Genomic DNA, 17,212 nt, shown 5'->3' on the forward strand with positions numbered 1-17,212 from the left:
TCAGGTGGAACAAACTTAAACTTGAGTGTTTTATCAATGTTGAACTGAATGTCATTGAGAAAACAGAAAGTCGTCATAATGTAATTTTTTTTTGCAAACATCCTTTCTGAATTTAAAAGTAATCCAATACGTATTTTTTGTAACTGTAATTGATTACATGTAGTCAGTTACTACCCAACCTTTGGGTGCAACCTTGTGGTGGGCCGAAACGGCAGGAAGTCAGGAACGCTTCAAAGGATCATAAACTGATGTAATGGCACCATCTAGTGGAGAAAGAGAGAAACCTCAGTGGCTACATTTGCATACTTCGAACGTATCAACTATAGACAATCCCCTGATTGTTCGTTTTCGTTGGCTTTAACTATGTGCTCGTCTATGATTGGCAATAGTACGTTTTTAGCAACTATAAAAACGTTCCATACTTTGTTGAAAGCGATAATCAAACAAAAATAATGTTTTTGAACTTTGAAAGGTAACAATGAAAATATAATTCCCATATAGAAGGTAATTTCAACAACAGCAAAAAATGATAGGACACGGTCAAAGTTCTTGGGAAGTAACATAGGAACCATTTTAGTGGGAGTTGCTGTTTCCTACCCGGATCAGGAACATGGTTATCCAGGATCCATGGTGTCTTGCATAGGCCGAGTGAGCAAAATGAGAGGTTTTTGTACATTTATCAGCAGGCCACTGCTTTTCCTATTACTTCACTTTACTCTGGTGCAATGCGATATAACAGACGGTAATGCAGAGCACTTAAAGCGGGAGCATTCGCTCATGAAACCGTACCAGGGTAAGTACGTTAACGGCATGTGAAATCGATAGCTATGCTAGCTAACTTATCTTGTTAGAAACGTTAGCTGCTAAGGGCCAGTCATACTACACTGAACAAAAATATAAACGCATCATGTAAAGTGTTGGTTTCACGAGCTTAAATAAAATTTCCCAGAAATTATCCACACGCACAAAAAGCTTATTTAAAATATATATATATATTGCACACATTTGTTTACATCCCAGTTAATTAGTATTTTTCCTTGGCCAAGATAATCCATCCACCTGACAGGTGTGACATGTCAATAAGCTGGTTAAACAGCATGATCATTACACCGATGCACCTTTGTGCTGGGGACAGGAAAAGGCCCCTCAAATTGTCAGTTTTGTCACAAAACACAATGCCACAGACGTCTCAAGGGAGAGTGCAATTGTCACGTTGCATGAGGAAAATGGTGGTCACATCAGACACTGACTGGTTTTCTGATCCACACCCCTGCCTTAATTTTTTAAAGGTATTTGTGACCAGCAGACACATCTCTATTCCTATCATGTGAAATCCATAGATTAGGGCCTAATTTATTTATTTCACTTGACTGATTTTCTTATATGAACTGTAACTCAGTAAAATAGTGTGCAACTGCAGCCTGCAATTCGGGGCTTACCTGTATCTGCAGGAACGCACCCCCTCGAGCATCCCATTGGTTCCTTCATGAACACTTTAACTAGCGTCTAGCACACGGTGTTGCCCCCACCTGTTGTGTACCCGAGAACTGTGCCCACTAGCTACTCTGGTACACAGCAGGTGGGAGGCGGGGGTGACAATGTGTACTAGTAGCACAGTGTGCTAGCTTGCTCGTTAGCTAGCTAGCACACGGTGTTGCTAAATATTTTTTTATAACTAACCCAAGATAGACCACAGCCTGTTGTTTTCAACTTGAGCAAATGAATCATAGTGATGAGCTTGCGAGAGCCTATTGGCATGTTTTTAGCATGTATTTGTATATTTCCGTTAAGGAAGTGCGCAATAACTCAATTCGCACTTGCACTCATTCTAAACAAAAAAAAATTTAAACCATGGCAAAGGGAAAAGTCTATAAAACTTAGTCCACTCTGTTCATAACCGATTTTAGTTTTGGAAACAGAACCTGTATTGAGAGAGAAATGTTTAATTGACGAGAGAAGTAGCAGAATGTCGTCCAACATCCATCTCTCTCTATCTTGTCCCACTGCTGGCCCCTGGGCTTCCTCTAGTGAGTGGAAACGCGAACTGGATATTTCACATTTATACATCCGGTGAAATATCTGTCTCATTGTTCTATCTGTGGTGTCGCCCTCGCCTGCTGTGTACCGGACTCCTCCTTAGGACTAGCTGGCTAAGCTAGCACAGTGTCTTTCGCGCGCCATCATTAACAGTTCCCGACAGGCGGGGGCGAAGGACACTACCGGTGTATACTAGTTATAGCTAGCTACTATGGTCGCCCCCGCCTCTTCTTCTGTTGCAAATCAAATGTTTATTTGTCACATGCGCCGAATACGACAGGTGTAGACCTTACTGTGAAATGCTTACTTACAAGCCCTTAACCAACAATGCAATTTTAATAAGAGAAAATATTTACTACATAAACTAAAGTTTAAAAAAGTAACGCAATAAAATAACAATAACGAGGCTATATGCAGGGGGTACCGGTACCGAGTCAATGTGCAGGTAACAGGTTAGTCGAGGTAATTGAAGTAATATGTACATGTAGGTAGGGGTAAAGTGACTGCATGGATAATAAACAGTGAGTAGCAGTAATAGTCTGTGTAGCCATTTGATTATTTGTTCAGCAGTCTTATGGCTTCGGGGTAGACGCTGTTAAGGAGCCTTTTGGACCTAGACTTGGTGCTCCGGTACCTCTTGCCGTGCAGTAGCAGAGAGAACAGTCTATGACTTGGCCTTACGGTCGGATGCCGAGCAGTTGCCATACCAGGCGGTGATGCAACCGGTCAGGATGCTCTTGATGGTGCAGCTGTATAACTTTTTGAGGATTTGGGGACCCATGCCAAATCTTTTCAGTCTCCTGAGGGGGAATAGGGGTTGTTGTGGCCTCTTCACGACTGTCTTGGTGTGTTTGGACCATGATAGTTCGTTGGTGATGTGGACACCAAGGAACTTTAAAAAACTCTCGACCCACTCCACTTCAGCCCAGTCGATGTTAAATGGGGGCCTGTTCGGCTCTTATTTTCCTGTAGTCCATGATCAGCTCCTTCTGTCTTGCTCAGGTTGAGGGAGAGGAATTAGGTCAAATGGATTCAAGTTTGCCTGCTTTAAAGTCCCCGGCCACTAGGAGCGCTGCTTCTGGATGAGCATTTTCTTGTTTGCTTATGGCCTTATACACCTTGTTGAGAGCGCGGTCTTAGTGCCAGCATCGGTTTGTGGCGGTAAGTAGACACCTACGAAAAATATAGGTAGTGTGGTCTACAGCTTATCGTGAGGTACTCTACCTAAGGTGAGCAAAACCAGCTGTTTTTGAGAAATAGACACAGACCACCACCACTCGTTTTACTGGAATTAGTTGTTCTGTCTTGCCTATGCACGAAAATCCCAGCCAATTGTATATTATCCATGTCATCGTTCAGCCACAACTCGGTGAAACATAAGATGTTACAGTTTTTATTAATGTCCCCTTGGTAGGATAGTCTCAAACAGAGCTCATCCTGTTTATTCTCCAGTGATTGCACTTTGGCCAATAGGACGGATGGTAGAGGCAGGTTACCCACTCGCTGACAATTTCGCACAAGGCACTTGGATCTGCTGCCCCTGTATCTCTGTCTTCATGCGAATGACAGGGATTTGGTCCGGGAGCAGCTGTATATCCTTCGCATCAGACTCATTAAAGAAAATAATCTTAGTCCAGTTCGAGGTGAGTAATCGCTGTTCTGATATCCAGAAGCTCTTTTCGGTCATAAGAGACGGTAGCAGAAACATAAGTTACAAACGATGCGAAAAAAAAAACACAAAATAGCACAATTGGTTAGGAGCCCGTAAAATTGCAGCCATCCCCTCCGGCACCGTTATATTGGGTCTGTGGGGATTTTCGGGGGTTACCAACATTACGGTGCATTACCCCATCTAGCCTACTGTATTGGAGCACCCCTGCCTCCCGCCTGGAGTCATAGATTAAAAATGGACCAATAGAAGCACACTATATATAAACACAGCAAAAAAAGAAACATCCCTTCTTCTGCACCCTGTCTTTCAAAGATAACTGCACAGATCTTCATTGTAAAGGTGTTTAAACACTGTTTCCCATGCTTGTTCAATGAACCATGAACAATTAATGAACATGCACTTGTGGAACGGTCGTTTACACACTAACAGCTTACAGACGGTAGGCAGTTAAGGTCAGTTATGAAAACTTAGGACACTAAAGAGGCCTTTCTACTGACTCTGAAAAAAAACAAAAGAAAGATGCAGATGAGCAGGGACCCTGGGCGTGAATGTGCCTTAGGCATGCTGCAAGGAGGCATGAGAACTGTAGATATGGCCAGGGCAATAAATTGCAATGTCCGTACTGAGACGCCTAAGACAGCGCTACAGGGAGCCAAGACGAACAGCTGATCAACCTCGCAGTGGCAGACCACGTGAAACAACACCTGCACAGGATCAGTACATCTGAACATCACACCTGTGGAACAGGTACAGGATGGCAACAACAACTGCCCGAGTTACACCAGGAACGCACAATCCCTCCATCAGTGCTCAGACTGTCTGCAATAGGCTGAGAGAGGCTGGACTGAGGGCTTGTAGGCCTGTTGTAAGGCAGGTCCTCGCCAGACATCACCGGCAACAATGTCGCCTATGGGCACAAACCCACCGTCACTGGACCAGACAGGACTGGCAAAAATGTGCTTTTCACTGACTAGTCGCGGTTTTGTCTCACCAGGGGTGATGGTCGGATTCGCGTTTATCGTTGAAGGAATGAGCGTTACACCGAGGCCTGTACTCTGGAGCGGGATCGATTTGGAGGTGGTGGGTCCGTCATGGTCTGGGGTGGTGTGTCACAGCATCATCGGACTGAGCTTGTCATTGCAGACAATCTTAACGCTGTGCGTTACAGGGAAGACATCCTCCTCCCTCATGTGGTACCCTTCCTGCAGGTTCATCCTGAGATGACCCTGCAGCATGACAATGCCACCAGCCATACTGCTCGTTCTGTGCGTGATTTCCTGCTAGACAGGAATGTCATTGTTCTGCCATGGCCAGTGACGAGCCCGGATCTCAATCCCATTGAGCATGTCTGGGACCTGTTGGATCGGAGGGTGAGGGCTAGGGCTATTCCCCCCAGAAATGTCTGGAAACTTGCAGGTGCCTTGGTGGAAGAGTGGGGTAACATCTCACAGCAAGAACTGGCAAATCTGGTGCAGTCCATGAGGAGATGCACTGCAGTACTTAATGCAGCTGGTGGCCACAAAAGATACTGACTGTTACTTTTGATTTTGACCCCCCTTTGGTCAGGGACACTTTACATTTCTGTTAATCACATGTCTGTGGAACTTGTTCAGTTTATGCATCAGTTGTTGAATCTTGTTTTGTTCATACAAATATTTACACATGTTAAGTTTGCTGAAAATAAACGCAGTTGACAGTGAGAGGACGTTTCTTTTTTTTGCTGAGTTTACAAAAATAGTGGATTTGGCTATTTCAGCCAGAGTGCATAAAATTGAGCACACAGCCAATCTCCATAGACAAACATTGGCAGGAGAATGGCCTTACCGAAGAGCTCAGTGACTTTCAACATGGCACTGTCATAGGATGCCACCTTTCCAAAAATTCAGTTTATCAAATTTCTGCCTTGTTAGAGCTTCCCCGGTCAACTGTAAGTGCTGTTATTGTGAAGTGGAAACATCTAAAAGCAACAACGGCTCAGCTGTGAAGTGGTAGGTCACACAAGCTCACAGAATAGTACTGCCGAGTGCTGAAGCTTGTAAAAATCATGTGTCCTCGGTTGCAACACTCACTACCGAGATCCAAACTACCTCTGGAAGCAACGTCAGCACAAGAACTGTTCGTCGGGATCTTCATGAAATGGGTTTCCATGGGTGAGCAGCTGCACACAAGCCTAAGGTCATCATGAGCAATACCAAGAGTCGGATAGAGTGGTGTAAAGCTTGCCGCCATTGGACTCTGGAGCAGTGGAAATGCGTTCTCTGGAGTAATGAATCACACTTCACCGTCTGGCAGTCTGACGGACGAATCTGGGTTTGGCTGATGCCAGTAGAACGCTACATGCCCCAATGCATAGAACTGTAAAGTTTGGTGGAGGAGGAGTAATGGTCTGGGGCTGTTTTTCATGGTTTGGGCTAGGCCCCTTAGTTCCAGTGAAGGGAGATCTTAATGCTACAGCATACAATGACATTCTAGACAATTCTGTGCTTCCAACTTTGTGGCAACAGTTTGGGGAAAGGCCCTTTCCTGATTTCAGCATGACAATGTCCCTGTGCACAATGTGACATCCATGCAGAAATGGTTTGTCGTACAGTTTAGAAGAACTTGACTGGCCTGCACAGAGCCCTGACCTCAACTCCATCGAACATCTTGGATGAATTGGAACGCCTGTTGCGAGCCAGGCCTAATCACCCAACCTCAGTGTCCGACCTAACTAATGGTCTTGTGGCTGAATGGAAGCAAGTCCCCGCAGGAATGTCCCAACATCTAGTAGAAAGCCTTCCCTGAAGAGCAGAGACTGTTAATAGCAGCGAAGGGGGGACCAACTCCATATTAATGCACATGATTTTGGAATGAGATGTTCGACGAGCAGGTGTCCGCATACTTTCGGTCATGTAGTGTATAAAGAGGGGCTATTCTCTGCTTCCCTCCCTTTCTGCTGTTATGCCAATTGTCTAAATCTGTTGTGGTTGTAATGCAAATTATTTAAGTCAAGTGTACAGATACTTCAGCTAGCTAGCTAATGTTAGCTAGCTACTTTATTTTGTCTAGTTGGAACTCCTGCAAGTCCTAACTACATTTTGTTTATTGTTTTGGAAGGTGTGGCTTAGCTTTGAGGTGGACAGAGTCTGAGGTCCAGTTCTGGGCTGGGGGGGTAGCCCTAGCCCTGGTCGTCACTAGTTACCACAGCCACAAAGTCAGACATATATTTGCTCTACTGATCCGTCAATTATTAGTTTACTTATTAGTAAAACCAACTGTTATACAGTTCATTCGGAAAGTCTTCAGACTCCTTGTCTTCTAGGTATAGTTACATTACAGCCGTATTCTAAAATGTATATTTGTTCTCATCAATCTACACAAAATACTTGATAATGACAGTGTAAACAGGTTTTAAGTTTTGCAAATTTATAAAAACAGATGCCTTATTTACATAGGTATTCAGACCCTTGCTATGAGACTCAATTGAGCTCAGGTACATTCTGTTTCCATTGATCATCCTTGATGCTTCTACAACTTGATTGGAGTCCACCTGTGGTAAATTCAATTGATAGGACATGATTTGGAAAGGCACACACCTGTCTATATAATGTCCCACAGTTGACAGTGAATGTCAGAGCAAAAACCAAGCCATGAGGTCGAAGGAATTGTCCGTAGAGCTCCGAGACAGGATTGTGTCGATGCACAGATCTGGGGAAGAGTACCAAAAAATGTCTGCAGCATTGAAGGACCCCAAGAACACCGTGGCCTCCATCATTCTTAAATGGAAGAAGTTTGGAGCCATCAGGACTCTTCCTAGAGCTGGCCGGGGCAGAAGGGCCTTAGTCAGGGTGCTGTCTTAGAACCCGATGGTCACTCTGACAAAGCTCCAGAGTTCCTCTGTGGAGATAGGAGAACCTTCCAGAAGGACAACCATCTCTGCAGCAGTCTACCAAATCAGGCCTTCATGGTGGAGTGGCCAGACTCAACGGTAAAAAAAGCACTTGGAGTTTGCCAAAATGTATTAAAGGACTTTCAGACCATGAGGAAAAAGATTCTCTGGTCTGATGAAGCAAAGATGGAACTCTTTGGCCTGAATGCCAAGTATCACGTCTGGAGGAAACCTGGCACCATCCCTATGGTGAAGCATGGTGGTGGCAGCATTGTGATATTTCAGTAAAAAAAAGTTATACATTTGCAACCATTTCTAAAAGCCTGTTTTTTCTTTGTCTTTATAGGGTACTGTGGTAGATTGAAGGGGAAAAAATATTCAATACATTTAAAAATGTCTGTAACGTAAGTCGGAAAAAGTCAAGGGGTCTGAATACTTTCTGAATGCACTGTAAATGCAACGTCTTAATCAGATGTCTTATTCAAACTCTGCTTGCGTGCTTATATTTGCCTAACTAATAGTTACTTAACCTATTTTGGGTTAACAGCAATATATGCGTTGTTTTTAAAATGGCATGTGGACAAACAAATTGACTCCTTGATTTTTTTATTACCAGTTTCTGTCTGTACAAAGGCATGGTCTTCAACCTATGGAAGATTGTAGAACATTTTAATAATAATTTTGTGGATTTACATGGAACTTTTCTAGACACCAAGAGCTCTTTACAGTGTAAGGGTTAACTCTCCATCCTAACCCCACTTACATACAAATAAAGAGTATGTATTTCCCCCATACATGTGTATGTCAAACTGTATTTCCTATCATGTAATACAGTGTATAAAAGTACCATGTACACTACCATTCAAACGTTTGTGGTCACTTAGAAATGTTACTGTTTTTGAAGGAAAAGCATATTTTTTTTGTCCATTTTAAAATAACATCAAATTAATCAGAAATACAGTGTAGACATTGTAAATGTTATAAATTACCATTGTAGCTGGAAACGGCTCATTTTTTATGGAATATCTACATATGCGTACAGAGGCCCATTATAAGCAACCATCACTCCTGTGTTCCAATGGCACGTTGTGTTAGCTAATCCAAGTTTTTATAATTTTAGGCTAATTGATCATTAGAAAACCCCTTTGCGATTAAGTTAGCGCAGCTGAAACCTTGTTCTGAATTAAAGAAGCAATAAAACTGGCCTTTAGACTAGTTGAGTATCTGGAGCATCAGGATTTGTGGGGTTCGATTACAGGCTCAAAATGGCCAGAAACAAAAACCTTTCTTCTGAAACTCGTCAGTCTATTCTTGTTCTGAGAAATGAAGGCTATTCCATGTGAGAAATTGCCAAAACTGAAGTTTGCCTACAACGCTGTGTACTACTCCCTTCACAGAACAGTGCAAACTGGCTCTAACCAGATTAGAAAGAGTGGGAGGCCCCGGTGCACAACTGAGCAAGAGGACAAGTACATTAGTGTCTAGTTTGAGAAACAGACTCCTCACAAGTCCTCAACTGGCAGCTTCATTAAATAGTACCCGCAAAACACCAGTCTCAACGTCAACAGTGAAGAGACGACTCCGGGATGCTGGCCTTCTAGGCAGAGTTGCAAAGAAAAAGCCATATCTTAGACTGGCCAATGAAAATAAAAGATTAAGATGGGCAAAAACACAGACACTGGACAGAGGAACTCTGCCTAGAAGGCCAGCATCCCTGAGTCGGTTCTTCACTGTGTCTACACTGTATTTCTGATCAATTTGATGTTATTTTAATGGACAAATGTGCTTTCAAAAACAAGGACATTTTTAAGTGACCCCCAAACGTTTGAACGGTAGTGTACATGGTACTTTTATACACAGTATTACATAATAGGAAATACAGTTTGACATAGACATGTAGTGATATGTCAATATAAGCACCACCCCATAGGATCTTTAGTGACCACAGAGTTTGGACACCCATTTTTTTAAAGTCCCATCTGCAATTTTATTTAGTAACATTAATTTTTGTATTTTATTAGGATCCCCATTAGCTGTTGGTCCACACAAAACATGAAACATGACGTAATACATAACATTAATAGACAAGAACAGCTCAAGGACACAACTACATCAATTAGAAATATATAATATAGGCTATTTTCAACCTTTTCATGGGTAGCGTATCAGAGATAAACATAATATGGAAAAGAGCACACCAAGCTTATATTTCAGCAGTCCATTAATCAGTTGGTGTGTAATTGGGGTTGAAGCTACAAACACCGAGGTTTGGCTCTCTCATCCCTTCCAGACTTTTGGGAGGGTGGACATTGCTTACATCCGCTATGACAGGCTCAATGTCCCCACGTGCTGTGGCAGCTTTCATGGCTGGGATCAGTTCTTTCCTCTTCTGGTGCACAGCTTCAGGATACTATTTTTGTTCGTTTTGAAAGATTCTTCACCGGCCTCCTAAGTGGCGCAGCGATCTAAGGCACTGTATCGCAGTGTTGCAGTATCACTACAGCCTGGGGTTTGGGTTAGGGGAGTGTTTGGCCGGGGTGGGGGGCCTTTACTTGGCTCATCGCCCTCTAGCAACTCCTTGTGGCGGGCCGGGCGCCTGCAGGCTGACATCAGTTGAACGGTGTTTCCTCTGACACATTGGTGCATCTGGCTTCCGGGTTAAGCGAGCGGGTGTTAAGAAGCGCGGCTTGGCGGTGTCGTGTCTTTGGGGTACCATTAAACTGAAGACATGTTTATCAATTAACTCCCTGTAATTATTATCACGCGATTAAACTGATTAATCGTTTAATTGTAATTAACTAGGAGATCGGGGCACCAAGGAAAATATTCAGATTACAAAGTTATAATTTTCCTAATATAACTTTCCTATATTATAACATTATATATTATATTCTATTATAGTATAGGCCGATTCTCTTCTGGTTTAAATGGTGGATTTTACCTCGCGTCCAGTCTCATTCCAAACGTCGTAAATTGTTGTATCTGCACGAACCCAGTCTTTACTAAGAGTCACCCATACATCAATTGTCTTAAAATAATTTATTTACTAAACTAAGTAATTCACAGAAAGTATACAAACAGTAATTATCATCACAAAGAATTGGTAGAGTAATGTGCCCTAGTGGGCTAAACAGGCCTGGCTGGTGTCTTGTAGAACAATGGGTCATAAAAGGTCAGCTGAGGATGCACACAGAGTTCATTAATATTAACAATTGATATGCTAATCCTTTGCACATGAACGCTCACTCATTCGGGAACAATTGCAATCAATATATATTTACGCTCAGTGTGTCGTCGGGATCCTTGTTGGAGCGTCGTTCTGTTGGAGAGTTCTCTCTCTCTCTCTCTCTCTCTCTCTCTCTCTCTCTCTCTCGGTTAGAATGGATCTTTCAAAGCGACATTCATTAATGTGGTCATAGAATGGATGTTTTGTTGGTCTTCGCGTTCAATGATATAATTTCTAGCTGCAGACTATTAATTAATATCAAAGACTTGTGCTTATTCTGTCGGTATCAATAGTCTAAAAGTTAACCACGTGGTATAGTTCACTTTCAGTAGCGGAATTGGATGGTCAAACCTATTGGCCAACTCGCAATGGAGTGGAGGCCTGGTCTGAAGAAATGTAAATCAGGGTGAGGTTTTATAGTGAACCTAGAACAGGCTTGTCACATGACGCCTGGTCCTGTCTGTGTCCCTGGGGGGGGGCGTGCCGATGACTGATTTAATCTTTGAACATAAATACATTCTATCACATTAACAACAGTACCCATCATCTCAATGTATCACAAATAGCTTTATCCTTATTAATACATTCTATACAACCATGTGGATGCAAGTCTCATAGCTGAGGCTATTATATAAACCGTTTTATGGTAATATGGCTATATTGTCTCTTCTGAGTATCACAAAATTGTACCAAGCGGACCAGTTCGTAGCTGGATTCTTCACCAATCTTCCATACCTTCTCCAGAACACAAATGTCACTCGGTTCCCCAATTCTGTGAGTTGGAAGAATTTCCTGTGTCTCTCTATGGGCCATGTGGCCAGAGATTCTTCTCTGGAATTTTACCACCCCTTCACACAGGGACTGGGTGGGGGGAGGTAGGTTGGGGGATGGTGCAAGGGGGAGGGGGTCAACTGTCCTCCCTGTACTCAAAGAGGCCAACGTCATGACAGCGGGCATAACTCGACCTTCGCCTCTCCCGAGCCCGTTGCAGCAATGAGACAAGATCGTGTTAATGAAATTGGGGAGAAAAAAGGGGGTGGGTTTAAAAATAAATAAAAAATAGATTCTTTACCTGTGATAGAGCGACTCAACTGTACTCCCACCGGCTTTGGTCTTTGTCATGGTAGCAACGTAGGTTACATTGTTACGCCACGCGGTTCCAGACAGGGCAGGTCACAGGCAAGATTCAAAACCACAAACAGCAGGGATCTAGACAGCCACAAGCCCGGGACAATACACAGTCCCAGCCACAATGGCTGACCGTTCAAGCTCTAAAGAAAACCCTGCTAGCTGCTACGCCAAACAGGTCCTTATACCCGGCCTTGGTCGGCAGGATCACTGGACAGAGAGTAGCAGTACCAGCAACTGATGCCAACCGCGTCGCGGGATCCAAACTCAAAAGGTAGCTAGCTACTAAGAAACTTTTCAATGGACATTCATTTTCCAAAACCACAAACCGAGCTCTCCCTCGTTTAACAGGAAGTGATGTTGTTAATTAGTACTTTAACATTTTATTAAAATGAAATGTAATGTTGTAAAAGTGTATGGTATAAATAACTGATTTGTCATTGAATTTACTGCCTTCATTTCAGCAGCATGTTTCTTGTTTGTCTGTGTGGTGGCATACATATGTCTTAGCTAGCTACCTCATTTTAGATGAGAGTAGCAACAGTTGTCTCCTAGTTATCTAATACAGAAAAGACAACTTACCCTTTTAGCCCAAAACTTATTTCATTTCTAAATGTTATTCATTTTAGTGACGTTGCCAAGTCTTGTTCCCGAATGTATTTGGTACTTGAACTTGAGATATGCCAATTTGAAAATGAGGGTGCTCGGCGGGCCTTCTGACTATGTGGCTGTGATAGCTAGTGACAAACCCTAGCCCTTGATCATGACTCTGTTCCATTACATAGGGTTAGGGATCGTGTTCCCACATGGCCATATCTCCATGTTACAGAGCGTGTTTGCGGAAGACCGATGGAAGACAGAGCATGCTAATTAGCCATCTGGCATGCTCGGAACACCTGTGTTCAACGGAAGAAGGCCTCCAGAAATGTTGTTTAAAATACTGTCGGCTTCAACTGTGATAAAGCAGATTAAAACAGTGTGGATATTTTTGCATTTGTGAAATTATTTTGTGATATGAAGGTGAAGGGCTTTATGTTTCTAGAACCGTATTACAATTGAGAATCGATTCACATTTAGATGGAGTATTTGGCTGCCAGAGCCGGTCTACCTCTGAAGATAACATATGGTCCTTGGACTTTGAGGAGCAACGACAGGCTCCTTAAAAGTACAGCTTTGGCTAGGCTTGGGGTAGCCGACTCAACTATGTTTAGTCAGCTGGGCTAAGGGTTAATCTTATTCATGACTCCAATTCCATTGCATTACATTGGCCTCTTGAGTTCTCGAGAGCTGGGCTAGGGGTGGCAATGAGTCATTGATGCACAACGGAATTATTCACGTTCTTTCATGTGTCCCTGAAATCTTGCTTGACTCTTCACCAACATGTTGTACAGGTGTTGGAAGCAGCCCATCCAGTCAGTGGGACTTCTGGGGGAGCACGCTAGTCACCAGCTCCTATGTGCGCCTGACACCTGATGAGAGAAGTAGACAGGGATCCATATGGAACACAGTGGTGAGTAAGGAACTAGCTTCTATGAAATGTATTCTGTTAGGCATTACAGACAGATACACAAACAATAGAGTCCACTCCCAAATCCATTATAGCTTGATTGGAGAATATCTACATTTTGAACTGAATAGGTCCAATTGATGGTTGAATTGATGATCCAATGTCATTTTGCTTTCACTGTGCAGCCTGTTTATCTGAAAGACTGGGAGATGCACGTGCAGTACAAGATCCACGGGTCGGGGAAGAAGAATCTCCATGGAGACGGCATTGCCATCTGGTACACGAAGGAGAGACTTCATCCAGGTAATGTATCATCTTGCCAAAATAATATCTTTGTCATCAATCACTTCCTCATTCCATTATAAAGCTTTGGCAATCAAATTAGTAGACAATGTGATGTCGTAGCACTGGGTTGCATTTGCCGTAAGCACTTCATGTCTCAGTCATGTGCTCATCATATCTCGCCTCTTTGCCTTCCATTCAGGCCCAGTCTTTGGAAACCAAGATCATTTTGTTGGCCTGGCTTTATTTGTGGATACCTTCCGCAATGATCTCCATGGGATGGATGTAAGTGCAGCGATCTGACTGGTTGACTTGACGTGATTCTTCCCTTTGCAGGGTCTGTGTTTGGCAGCAATGCTAAGTTCCACGGCCTCGCCCTTTTTATAGACACGTACCATAACGATGAGGCAGCTGACGTGAGTTGATGCAGCTACATTTATCATTTATTGTCCTGCGTTTCATGTCAATGTGATGGATGGATTTTAATGTGAAGTATTTTCTTTTGAGTTTTTTTTGTTGCTTTCTGAGAAGGACCTTTTTGTAACATTACCTTTTAATATTCTGCATTTAGCTTATTACACATTTTTGAATTACATGTACAAATATTTTTTTTGCATCACAGCCTAAGATGGATTGATTGGTAACTGAGTCAGGACTCGGATCAAATAATTGATTGACGATGTCTATAACAAAAATGTTTCCAGTTTTCTGTTCTTACATCCCTTGTTTCCCACTAGCGTTCCTTCCCTTACATCTATGCCATTGTGAATAATGGTTCTATGCCCTATGACCATGGGAATGATGGACGTAACTCTGAACTGGGAGGCTGCTCTTCTGAGATCAGGAACAAAGACCATGACACCTACCTGGCCATCCGTTACTCCAAGGGTAGACTCACGGTAGGAATCCCTTTTTTTAAATGATATAAGTTACTCTAGTTCAGACATGTTGGATCGGTTTCCTAAACATAGATAAGGCTAAATCTAGTCCTGTATTAAAAGGCATGCTTAATGGAGATGCTCCTTGGATAATTATTTTTGGTCCAGGACTATGTTTAGTCTTTGTCTGGGAAACTGGTCTCTTGTGTTATGAAATTGGTGAATTTCAGTGTTATGGAGTACCTGTTATGTGTTCGACATGTTACAGATCTATTCAAATAATGGCACCATTCTGATCTCTACAGGTGATGATTGACATTGATGATAAGAATGAATGGAAAGAGTGCATTGACATCGGGGGTGTCCGCCTCCCCACGGGGTACTACTTTGGGGCTTCTGCTGCTACAGGAGATCTCTCTGGTAGGTTGGGTCAGGTTGTAGAGACTGATTCTTGCTACAGGGGATCTCTGGTAGTTTGGGTCAGGGTGGATTAAATAGACTGATTCTTGCTACAGGAGATCTCTGGTAGGTTGGGTCAGGTTGTAGAGACTGATTCTTGCTACAGGGGATCTCTGGTAGGTTGGGTCAGGGTGGATTAAATAGACAAATTCTTGCTACAGGGGATCTCTGGTAGGTTGGGTCAGGTTGTAGAGACTGATTCTTGCTACAGGGGATCTCTGGTAGGTTGGGTCAGGTTGTAGAGACTGATTCTTGCTACAGGGGATCTCTGGTAGGTTAGGTCAGGTTTTAGAGACTGATTCTTGCTACAGGGGATCTCTGGTAGGTTGGGTCAGGTTGTAGAGACTGATTCTTGCTACAGGGGATCTCTGGTAGGTTGGGTCAGGGTGTAGAGACTGATTCTTTTGAGATGTAGATCTAAATAAATGTAGGTCTCTAGAACACAAGGGTAAAAACTGCACACTGAGAAAGATAATGACTGACCTTGATTCAATTTTTTTATTTTATTTTATTTATCTCACTGTGCAGAAGAGTACACACAGATTGAACCAATTCAATTACATGTTTGTCGTTTCGTAGTCCGGCTTTGTCAGTTGTACATCTGAAGTCTATGGGGATTTATGCTAACACAACTCTCATGTTACAGATAACCACGACATCATCTCTATGAAGATGTATCAACTGATGGTGGAACACACACCTGATGAGGACAGTCTGGACTGGACCAAGATTGAGCCAAGCGTCAGCCTGCTGAAGTCCCCCAAAGGTATGTAGATTAATTTTATTTTATAAAGAAAACCCATTTCCGTTCTAATCAAATAGACAATAAAGCTTGCATTCTATTTGACCACAGTCAGGTATTTGTCATCTTACTGTAGATCATGTACGGTAGGTGAGTAGGCTTGTTAGAGTAAGAGTTAACCGTGATCATTCTTTCATTTTTCGCTTTCACAGACAACATTGATGATCCTACTGGTAACTTCCGAAGCACGCCTCTTACTGGCTGGAAGGTCTTCCTGCTTCTGCTATGTGCTCTACTGGGAATTGTAGTTTGTGGTGTTGTAGGGGCTGTAGTCTTTCAGAAGCGCCAGGAAAGAAACAGGAGATTTTACTAAGAGGAAAAACATATGTGAGAGGTATTTGTGAAATTGACTGTTGCGAAGAATGTGTTGTTGAATCTCTATTCTAAGTGAATTTTCTAAAGATTGTACAAATGTTTATATCTGCTGAAGCGCTGTGATGATGAGTCACTTATGGTATCGTTCTAATTTTTGTGAAATAACCATGACTAATGGTTTCTACCATGCGTCTGAGTGACCTTTTGACTTTTTGATGGAGGCAGTTTAGCATTTTTGTTTTTATTTACCTTTTCCTCTGTTATTTTTGCATTCACAGTGCAGGGCATAATTGCTGTTGAATTATTGTTTATTTGGATCAATCTGTAAAACACTAGTTAAATAACTTTCAAGAGATTATTTTCACAACATGTTCAGTATAAAATGTTGAAAGATTTATTTTCACCTCATTTTGCTTTTTGTACCGTTGGGTTCTTATTGGTCTAGTTTAGATGGGTGAATGGGATTTTATTTAGTTTTTAACTCTGACTGCTCTTGACTTTGGGTTCAATGTGATTGCTGCACTTCTGATGCTGATATGCTAAGACTTCCTTATCTGGCCTTTGCCATTTTCTCTCTCCATGTGTGAAGTTTTCTTTGCTGACTTAGACAATATTTTTGGGAGAACAACTACCCCAACTACCATATCCACACCGTCACATGGCCTATATGAAGAATAATTTGGCTACTAATAATGCAACGATTGATTTATACAGACTAGTTACATTTCAGGTTTTGATTTTATTATACAATGTGGGTGTTGGGAAGGATTTCAATGTTCTCATTTTTGGTGAGGCCTACTGGAGGCTTTACAAATCACTACTGTGAGATTGCACCACCTTTCTCATCTTGCATTAAATCGATGGGAATTGTGTGTTTTGAAAACCTGCTTATACACTGATTATTTGAGTGGAAATATCTCTTTAATGTGATTTGAATGATTCAAACTGAACAAGGCCATTGTTGAGTTTATCCTGTAAGACTCAATAAAACTGGTCTCCCCAAATGAGTAAACTCTGCCTCTTCTAATGTGTAGTCTA

At 42.4% G+C, this 17,212-nt stretch overlaps 1 protein-coding gene across 2 annotated transcripts; it reads left to right on the forward strand.

The window, feature by feature from the left end:
- The first annotated feature begins 558 nt into the window (after positions 1-558).
- On the forward strand, positions 559-17,186 carry LOC106612240 (vesicular integral-membrane protein VIP36). Of its 2 annotated transcripts, none has more exons than XM_045724223.1 (8): positions 559-793; positions 13,323-13,441; positions 13,624-13,741; positions 13,923-14,005; positions 14,458-14,619; positions 14,904-15,018; positions 15,704-15,823; positions 16,012-17,186. In XM_045724223.1, the coding sequence occupies exons 1-8, from the start codon at positions 628-630 to the stop codon at positions 16,170-16,172; spliced, it is 1,044 nt and encodes a 347-aa protein (XP_045580179.1). In that variant the 5' UTR covers positions 559-627; the 3' UTR covers positions 16,173-17,186. The 2 variants fall into 2 exon arrangements, with proteins under 2 accessions (XP_045580179.1, XP_045580180.1); XM_045724224.1 differs by lacking the exon at positions 13,923-14,005 and adding an exon at positions 14,057-14,136.
- Positions 17,187-17,212: the final 26 nt, after the last annotated feature.

Source organism: Salmo salar, chromosome ssa09 (genome assembly GCF_905237065.1).
Source record: "Salmo salar chromosome ssa09, Ssal_v3.1, whole genome shotgun sequence".
In the NCBI taxonomy this organism is placed as follows: Eukaryota; Metazoa; Chordata; class Actinopteri; order Salmoniformes; family Salmonidae; genus Salmo; species Salmo salar.

Coding starts and splice junctions, on each gene's coding strand:
- LOC106612240 (XM_045724223.1), top strand. CDS start 628: ATGGTGTCTTGCATAGGCCGAGTGAGCAAAATGAGAGGTTTTTGTACA. Junction 14,006..14,457: donor ATGATCTCCATGGGATGGAT/GTAAGTGCAGCG, acceptor GTTTCCCACTAG/CGTTCCTTCCCTTACATCTA. Junction 15,019..15,703: donor TGCTACAGGAGATCTCTCTG/GTAGGTTGGGTC, acceptor CTCATGTTACAG/ATAACCACGACATCATCTCT.